Source organism: Populus trichocarpa, chromosome 1, assembly GCF_000002775.5.
Source record: "Populus trichocarpa isolate Nisqually-1 chromosome 1, P.trichocarpa_v4.1, whole genome shotgun sequence".
Taxonomy (NCBI): domain Eukaryota; kingdom Viridiplantae; phylum Streptophyta; class Magnoliopsida; order Malpighiales; family Salicaceae; genus Populus; species Populus trichocarpa.
The window spans coordinates 29,341,759-29,352,062 of NC_037285.2; the positions used below are offsets into that span (position 1 = coordinate 29,341,759).

General features: G+C 29.7%; 1 protein-coding gene across 2 annotated transcripts; it reads right to left on the minus strand.

The window, feature by feature from the left end:
* Positions 1–209: 209 nt before the first annotated feature.
* Positions 210–2,303, minus strand: LOC7496793 (SAGA-associated factor 11). 2 transcript variants are annotated; one of them, XM_024608551.2, is made up of 4 exons: positions 2,126–2,303; positions 1,806–1,890; positions 817–1,128; positions 210–590 (listed from the first exon to the last, which is right to left on the minus strand). In XM_024608551.2, exons 2-4 carry the CDS (start codon positions 1,845–1,847, stop codon positions 408–410), a joined length of 537 nt encoding a protein of 178 aa, XP_024464319.1. In that variant the 5' UTR covers positions 1,848–1,890; positions 2,126–2,303; the 3' UTR covers positions 210–407. The 2 variants fall into 2 exon arrangements, with proteins under 2 accessions (XP_024464319.1, XP_002299995.2); XM_002299959.4 differs by having other exon boundaries at positions 1,806–1,894.
* Between the last annotated feature and the right edge of the window lie 8,001 nt (positions 2,304–10,304).

The window sequence follows — 10,304 nt, forward strand, 5'->3', positions numbered from 1 at the left end:
CTTGTCTTTTAACTTGGGAAAGTGGGGAAATCTCTCGGGTGAGGGAAACACTTAGTTACTAGGCAAACACGAGTGACATTGTCAAGGGAAGGCTGAGTCTAGTGAAGGACTAGACTGCCGCACGGGTTTATTCGCAGAGCGAAAAATTACCCCGTGACACTACCCTTTAAATATAAGGATGAGCTGGTAATAGATATACAAGTGAGATGTAGCAACATTCAACTGCAGCAGGAGGTTTTGCTCTCATTCCATAATCGAAGTTTCAAACAAAGGATTAATTTGCAATATTTACAGACAGATTGTGCCGTAAAGTCCTCTTTTGATATTAACTTTAAGAAAACAAGACAACCCTCATTAATTGTAGTTGCTACATGTCTTGAAGTCAGCCTGCATCACTCGTGTTTTATTCAGGGCCCTTCACATGTTCCATTTGAGTACTCTTCGACTGTGTGACTGTATGTTCCATTCAATAACCTGTTTGTGCTGGTGGAATTTGAGTAAGGGGAGTTTGCGGAAACAGGACTGCCTCGTGAGTACCGGTTCTGTGCGGCTGTGCTACTTCTTGTGGCTTTGGCACGAGCCTTCCTACCCTGAATGGAAGACCCAAAGCACATCAATGTGTAAAACAGAAATCCAATACAAACATCTTAAGCATAAAAAAAGGTTTTCATAGAGTGAAAATTGGAGAATTCTTGTAAGCGTAATACTGGCCAAGATACTTGCCAGATATTATACTGAACCATGACATGAGAAAGAAAAGTTATAATAAAAAAATAATAATATGACAGCCAAGCATGTTAGCAGTCAAAGGCTCACCTTTCCCATGCACTTCTCCAGATGAGGAGCAAATCTTCCAGCCACAATTGGTCTCCCGCAATTCATGCAGTCAAAAACTTCATTTGCAACACATGGATGAGTTTGTCCGAAAATGTCTACCACATACTTGCCATTGGTTTCACCACTATTACTAGGATCAGCTACTGTAACACGAGCTTGTGCTGACAACCTCAATTCTTCTTCCTCTTCCTCCAAATTGCGATCAAGACCCAGTCTTGCCACCCGATGACACTCAGAGGCAACATCAACAATAATGGAATCGAGGAGATCCCCAAAAAAATGGGATGAAAGCTGTGATAAAAACATCACAACCATCAAAAACATAGACTAGAATTTTATAAGAAAAAGCATGTCAGAAAGAACATATGAGAAGAGCCATATAAGCGGTAAGAGTGATAGGTCATGGACAGTTCATTTCCAAGTGGAACACATGATTCCTTAGCAAAGAACCAGCAGAGCAGGAGGGAATAAATCTCAACATCTTTAACCAGGAGACATCCACATCTTATTCCTCCATTGTTTTAACTAAATAATTCTCCACAGAGAATGGTGAGAATTCAACTTACACCACAAGTTCCTTCCTTACTTCCATTTCTTAAAAAGGTTTTAACTCGGAATCATTTTTAACAAGGAGCAATATAATGCAAAGCTGCATTGCAATCACGAAGGTGCGATGTATTATATGCCTCTACGGTCTCACATTATCACACGATAGCGAGTATTAACTATTAACAACCAGACAATTGTACCAGCAGCGTCTCTGTATAGAATTTCACTTGGAACAAAAGAAAGACGCAATGATCAAATCCCATCAATAATAACACAGTTCTTCAGACACAATATCTTGTATTTAACAAGAACTCGTAAAATAATCACTGACAGATTACCTTAACATTAAAATCACCGATAAACGAATGGTCTACTTCAGTAAAAAAAAATCGAGAGTTTTTTTCAAGAAAAATGAATACCTGCATATGAGGAGACATGTTATCCTCGTTGGGCACAGACATGGACCTTCAAGCAAAGCCCAATTACTATGATGCAAAATCTTCACTACCTAGCAAAAAAGAATACAGAATCATCAAGCCTAGTTTCTTCACACAATATCTAAAATTCAAAAAACAAATTACGATAACCTGCTACAGGTGTTAGTTTATCACTCCCTGATTACAGATTGGCACAAGTAACTCAATTAATTAGCTAAAAATCTGGAAACTCAAAATAAAAAATTATAGTCATAATGGGCATAGCAATGTATAAACACGGAATTGAAATAGCTATGACTTACAGATCGAAACGACGTAGCGTTTACGGAGAAAGAGAGGGATTCTGCTTGTGCATACTCGGGTGGTGCTAATTTTGGTTTTGATTTGCAGGGAGAGAGAGTTGGTTGGGATCTTCTGCTTCGCGCGACTCACAGACGACCAGTCATGGCTCGCCACTGTTTAGGAATCCACATTTTCGACGTAATTACAGATACATCCCTAGCTTTAGACATAAATATATATCGTCCCCTGTAGTTTTAGAAATTACAATAACAGTCTAAACTCATTGTAATATTATTATACAAAACTCTAAATTCATCCTCTTATATTTTAATGTAGATTTATTATTTAATTTATTTTTTTTAGATCTCAAACTTTGTTTTGCGTGATTGTATCTTTTTTAGGTCAAATTAAAGAATAATTGAATCAAATTTGTTGATTAAGAACAAAATTAAAAGATGAAAAACCAAAGTAGAAAAAGCACCATAAATGGATGATGGTTTCAAAGTTCTCATAAAAATTTTACTTTAGTCCTCAAACTTTATAAATTATACCTATTAAGTCCCTCAATGTAACACCTCGTAATTTTTATACATAAAATAGTTTCTTTAAGCCTTGAACTCAAAATATCAAAGTAATTTTTTTTTAAAAAAATACAAGACTATTATTGTTTATTCCTTATATTTTGATCTTCCTTCATTAAATTAAAGTATAAAGAATCGAACAACCTGCAAAAATAGTGTTTATAATAATTTTTACTTTCTTTTCTAGTTCTGAGGGAGTCAATATATATAATATTCAAAATCAATTATAATTTGATAATAAAAAACTTAGTTTATGCATCATTTTCTTATTAACATATATATGTTACACTCATCAACGTAACCATTCTTAATTTTGCTACTTACATCCAATCCATTATTTGAACCCTTCACGCTGGATTTATATAAGTATATTTCTGTACACCCATCATGTCATCCAATAAATAAAAATGTTTCTATCCACATGTTAATAGGCAACATTATTAATATAAAAAGAAACATCAAAGAGACTCATTCACTTACAAATAGAAATGATATCATACACTTTTTAGTGATTCGACTTTTACACTCAACAATTTAAAATTCTCGTTCATCATACTCTTGTTCATTTAGCAACTGACTTTTCTTATAACAGTTGATTTTAGTTGTATTATCACTTTTTTTGACTTGTCATATTATATCGACACCACTACCTCGTTGTTAACGTATTTGCACCCCACCGAGTTAAAACATTTTCAAGGTTTACTTCACCTTTTAGTTTAATGTTCCATTACATCACATGATTGAAATATTAATACGTTTATTTTCCTTTGTATACTCAGGTTTGAAACGGATTCTCCTCTCATAACTTTATAATTTTAGCCATAATTTTTCTTGCCCTTTTTGTGTTAAACAACATGGTTGGTAGTTACATTCCAACACATGGTCACCATCATTTCCAATGGAACATCATTTTGCCACCAATACAACCATAATTTATTTTCTTATCACATTTACTGTCAAGTCAATTTATATCATATTACAAATATGCTATTAGATGCATATTTTATAATCTCATACATGCACACTAAAAACAATTCCAAATCGTGTCACATATACTCTAGTAACACATTATCAAACACATCATATATATATTTTCAACAACTATTACTTTTGTTGTTAGTGACTTTTATGTATTTGTTCTTTTTCTGTCATATATTCTTATAACAGTTCCCCTCAGGAACTAAACAAGGTTGTCCCTAAACACATCCTCAAGCTATGCAACACAAGTCATTTAAATTAATTTTTTTATTCACTTTGTTATATTATCACAATAATCACAATGCTTTCTATACAAAAATCCATATAATACAACATTACGTATACTTTACTTGACTTTCCAAAATAGTCATCCACCTAATCCTTTTTTATCTCTAAGTCATCCTTTATATTATAACATCATCTTCCTCATCATAGAGATCATCCTCCTTATCACTAATTAAGTTTGCTAAATCATCTACCATTTTATGCATTCTTCTCAGGTGATACAATCTTTGTCTTTATCCTTCACAAATATTAGGCATTTATTAATTCAATGATCTATATCATGAACTCAATCATAAAATTCTTATTAATCTAGCATTTAATGCCATAAATATAATTTACACTTTTATTTAACAGGTGGGTTTCACCCAACATTTCATTAACAATTTGACAAGTCATTCATCTAGACAATATTAACTTCACACAAGTCTATTTAAATCAAATTACATATTCTATTCATCAATCAAACTGATCTCACAAACCCATTACCGGACACTGGCCTCATTATTGGGTAACTAGTTCTACAACATAGCTCATTACCAAGCATTAGCCACATTATTGAGTATCTAGTTCTATCCTTATCGTTTTCTTTTATGGCATATATTACAATTTAAAATAGGTGCATAACACATTTAAAAAATTGCTGGGCACCTACTTTGAGTCTATGTATGTGTTGTTGCTCTCTGCTATTTTCTTATCCTCATAGCCTCCTTTGTCCCATCAGGGATATAATTATCACTAACAATGTTGCTAATATCATGATTTCATTTCACTTCTTATTTAACTATTATTCTCAAGCCAATAGCAAGGAAAGTCCTAAACTTTATACACATGTACATTTGTTTCCTATTTATACTTGTTTTTCATAGTCTCACACATTATGACACTCAATTAACAATAATTCCAAACAAATATTAGATATTTGCAACTCTTGATGGGTTTAGTTTATCCAACCTGGAATATTGTTCGGTATTTTAATCATATCTAGAGTTGTAAAGTTTGTTTTTTGGGATATATTAAAGTGTTAAGAGGAGATTTTGAGTGATCAAACACATAAATTGAGTTAACTAGGGCAGTTTTAGTGTTTGGGAGATTCCTTAGAAGCTAAAAGGAAGAGATAAAGAAAAAATTTGTATTATTTTATGTAATTTACTCTAAATTCCTTGAAATTTAGAAGCAAAGATTATGCATAACATGATGGATTGTGATTTTGCTATGTAATGAGCTTGAATTAGTGTAATATATATTATTTAATTTAGGGTTTTAGTGTAGTTAATGGTTTGAATGATGATATTAATGTTTATTGATGATTATTGACATGAAAAATTAATGGGTAAAGTATTAATTATTGGAGATTTGAAGAAATTTTATACCTCCCATTATATATGGATTTCGACCAACAATAATAAAAGGAGGGATGGTATTTTTTTAATTCAATTGATTAAGAAATCTTGTTAATAAGTATTAATAAAGATGTTTAAGAGTATATAAGGATTAAATTGCTCAAACTTTTAAAGAAATACCATAACCCATATTAGGTTAAGGTTTCGGCCAAGGAGGGGGAATATGACATTGATAAAGAATGATGAAGTTAGTTCATATTTCGTATAATATTTGGGTTATATTAGAGTAGATAACTTAACTAAGACAAATTAAATTGATTTTTGTGAAAGGAAAACAAAGAAAAAGAAAGAAATAAGAAATAAAGGATTTTGATAAGGTAATAATGAATCATGGATAACTAAAGGAAGATGCTTGCATAATTAGAATAAGGGTGTCGTATTAAGTTAAGTAATGATTTCATGATAATCTAATTAAGGTTCCCAAGTAATTGAAAATGATTGGTAATATATAGGTCCTGTATTGACAGGGGATATTACTGTAGCCAGACCTCAACATGGAGTAGGAGCATGCACATTGTGATTGACAGGTAGGTGTATGCACATTATTAACTTTATTTAAAAATAACTTATAGTGTTAAATTTTCAACTTATTATATGCGTAAACTATGTATTAAGTGTGAAAGAGTAAAAGGAGATAGGAATGAAAGAAAAGAGGACTTGATTAGCCAATCCAATTATTAGGGTTAATGATACCAACAAGGTTGCGTTGATGTTAGCAAAACTATTACTTGATTAGCCATACTAGGTGATGAGGGCTAATGATTTCAATAAGGTAATATTGACATCGACATACACTTGATTTTGATTAGCTGCTCCAGGTGGTGGTAGCTAATGATACCTAGAGGAAAGGGTATCATCATATTTCTAATTAGTCATCTAAGTGTTAATGGCTAATAATATCGATGTTAGAAGTGACATCGACATTGATTGGTTGATTTGAGTCAGGGATGACCAATGATATCAGGGCATCTGATATCGACATTTATGAATTATGATAAAAAATGATAATGACATAACTATTTGAAGATAAGAAAAGAAAGTAACAATAAATTGATGATACATATGTTATGTTGGAAAACATATAAATTGTAATCGTGTATTAGTGGAATATAATAAATTTGAATATGAGAAAGCACATAAAGTATAAATAGATTTAAATTGTTATTTTGATTTCTTTTATTTCAAGGCCTTCATTTTCCCGATCAGAATAGATCTATTTTTCTATTCTTATATCCTTATAGAGTAGGTGTATTTTATTCTTTTGGATATGTAATTAATTTTAGATAAAACATGTAAACCTTAATATTTGAATCTAATTAATGTAAAAATATTTGGGTGATTATTTTCTATTACTTAACTATTTTGGAATTGATATTAGTTATTTAGCTCCTTTAAATTCTCTAAATAGTTTTATTTTATGGTTGTGAATTATGAATTATAAAATTAAAAGATGGTATAATTTGTCTTATCTTATTTTTATAAGAATCATGCTTGAAGAAATTATAATGTGATATACATTGCCTTATTATGTTATTAAGAAGTTATGTTTAAGGTGGTGGTGTTGTGATGGTTGTTTTGATCTAGGATGATTGGATAAAAAACTAAAATTATATTTAGTATTAAACAAAATGTTGTTGATAACTTGGAAAGTTCTAAATATATGAGAAACTCAGCCAAATTTTCGGTAGAAAATTTTTAATGGGAATTGTTTTAAAAAAATCTCTCTCGTATTTTACTACGTCTAAAGTATTCTGTGTTTTGAAAATTTGGGAATGTTATAAAATGGAACCCCTTGATACCAAGATCGACCTTTTTGATGTCCGGAATTGGTAGAAACACGATTTTTTCTCTTTATCACTGGATTTTAACGACCTTTCTCTATTCTTTATCAAACCTTAGCCTAAAAATAACAAAAAATAAAATCTTGTACCAAATTTTAATGGAAAAATATTAAGGGACCGAATATATATAAATTGTAAGGTTTGAGGACTAAAGTAAACATTTAGAGGGAACTTTGAAACCATCACCTATTTATAACATCTTTTCTACTTTGATCCTCTATCTTTCAATTTTATTTTCCTTAATCAACAAATTTGATTCAATTGTCCTTGAATTTGACCTAAAAAAGATGCAATTAGGCAAAAACAATTAAAGATCAAATTGAAAAAACAAAAACAAAATTTTGAACAGTATATTCACAATAAAATATGAGACGATGAACAGTGTCATGTGTGGGAAGTGTTTTGGCCACACCTTTTAGATTATAGCTAATGATTATATAAAGGAGGTTAAGTTAAAATACGAAGGAGGATGATTCTAACAATACAATGATTATGATTAATTTAAAGTATTAAGTGATGAATGCTTAAGATGAGTGAATAATTGGATTCTTAATCAAGAGGTATTGTAAGCACAGCGATGATAGTCCAATGATTATATACAAGAAAGAAAAAAGGGAGTTATTTGTTAAAAAATAAAGAAAAGAAAAAGAGGAAGAATTTATTAAATTAGGGAGTTGTCAAAAAATTAATGTGTTTATAACGTGTTAAAGATGCAAGGATCGCTTGTTTAGTTTTGGCATGTGTTAGTAATTGTGATGGTACAATTGTGTATATTAATTGTGTGATCCGATTTGTTTTATAGGTACCTTCTCTCGAAGTACTGGTTCTAAATAAAGTGCTACCAAGATATTTAGGCTTTTATGTTCAATAAAAACTTCTAATTTCTAATAAAAGTTTGTAAATAAATTTTTATGTATATCATCAAGAAGTGTTGTAACCTTACAATTTTTGTATGTCAAAATGTGTATCAATGTAATTGTAAATGAAATTAATAGATAACGAACTGAAGACTATCTTCATGATAAAAAAAAATACTCTTAAATTTCATGTACACAAAAATTAAAAAGAAAATATTTGCATGAAGAGTTTGGTTTATTACAATATATGGGTTTGCCAATTTGTTTATGCTCTTTTCTAGGTATTTTGGGTAAAAACAAATTGTTTTTTTGGTAAAAAAATACATACACTTTGTTTTTTTGGCCACCACAGTAGTTGAAATCTAGAAAAAACCAGATAATACGTCATCTATATTTTTTTCAAAAAATAAAATAAGGCTCGCATGTTTATAATTCTACTATCATTTTAAATAAAAAATAACTTTAATAAACAGTGTCATTGAAAACAATTGAATAAATGACTCGTGTTACGAGATCAAATATCATAATTTACATCAGCCTCTCGAGTTTTTCAGGTATGTATTTAGTTATCGTTAATGAATTTGTTTTTTTTTATAAACACAAATGGTTATTTATTTAATTAAATGTGTGCATAAAATTTTTAATTTACAATTGATATTTTTTATGTAAAGAAACATGTCAGAAAAACCTATATGTTTAAATTTTTTATTGGAAAAAAAATTATCTAATCCTCAGAGGAGTGTAGGTCAAGTAGTTAGTAGAAACACTAAAACATGTGAGGGTTTTCATTGTAGCAATCCACAATGAAAAAACTCATTTTGCCCTTATTTACACAAAACAAAAGGCATGGGTAAGGGGTATTATGGTCTTTTCACATGGACACATGTCTTTTCCTAATTCATTGGGAGCACAAAGATCTTTTTACCTTTTTATAGAACAATATAGTTACCAAAGTAACCTTATAGTAAAAAAAATAACTTTATGTGCAAGGGTTTTATGGTAATTTTATTTTTTATTACACATTAAAATGATGCAAATATCCTTATGATAAAAAAATTGAAATTTTCTTGTAAGGGCATTTTAGTCTTTATATATATAGGAGAAATATGGGGTATTTATATATTTTAATAATATAAAATATTAATTAAAAGCTTCTAGCGCGTACTGGCATGTGGACGTCGCCCACGCCCTTTAGACAACGTTAAAAGTGTTGCGGTGTCATTTATCAATTTGTACGATACGTGTAGGTAGTGGATGGTCGGTCCACCTCTAGTGGTTGCTTTTCTCTCTCCTCCCCTAAAAAGCACACCTTGGTCCTCTTTTTTTTTTAATATTTGAATTTTATTCTTTATTATTTTGATTTTTTATTTTTGTTCTTGATCCTTTTATGAAATTTTTGTTTGTTTTCAATTTACTCATTCAATTACAATTTCTTACATATTATTTCTTCTTATTTGGTCATTATTCTTTTGATTTCTAGTTTTTTTCTTTAGCTTTTTTGTTAAAGTTTTATTGACTTTCAATTTCATTATTCAATCAAAGCTCATGATGTATTAGTTTTTCTAATACGGTCCTCATTCTTTTAATTTTTTTTCTTTTGTTAAAGTTGTTTCTCTTTTTAAATCAACCTCCAATAAAAAAATTAGTTGCCCTTTAATTTATTTTTTGTTTTGATTTTCATGCTCATTCTTTTAATTGTAAATTTTTGTTTTAGATTTTTTTTGTAATTTTTTTTTCGATTTAATCCTTCAGCATTTTATTTGTTGGGAATTGAGTTTCGTGATTTTTTTATTTATGGTGCTTTCAATCTACTAACCCGGGTCATGTGTTTTAAAAGTTAATGAGTGTTTACATCTTTTTTTTACTCATTTTCCTTTACAATCTCATGTTTCGACATTAATGTTTTTCAAAAGATTTGGGTTATAACCCGAGTCGTTTATTTTTTCTTATATATTTGAAACATGTTTGCGATACCTGGATTATCATTATCTTTTTTTTTTCACTGATACCTTTTTTAACATGTCTTTTCCTTTTAAAATATTTTTTTTAATTTATGTTTCAATTAATTTTCATTCTCTATGATTTGTTTTTGCTTAGTTAACCTTTTTTAGTAGAGGGTTTTTCTTAGTTAATTTTGCATGTGTTTTTTTTTTAGATATTATTTGATTTCATCTATAAATATTTTTTTTATGTTTTATTTAGATCAAATCTATTTTTAAAAATAAAAAAATATTTTTATATGATATTTCTAATGTGT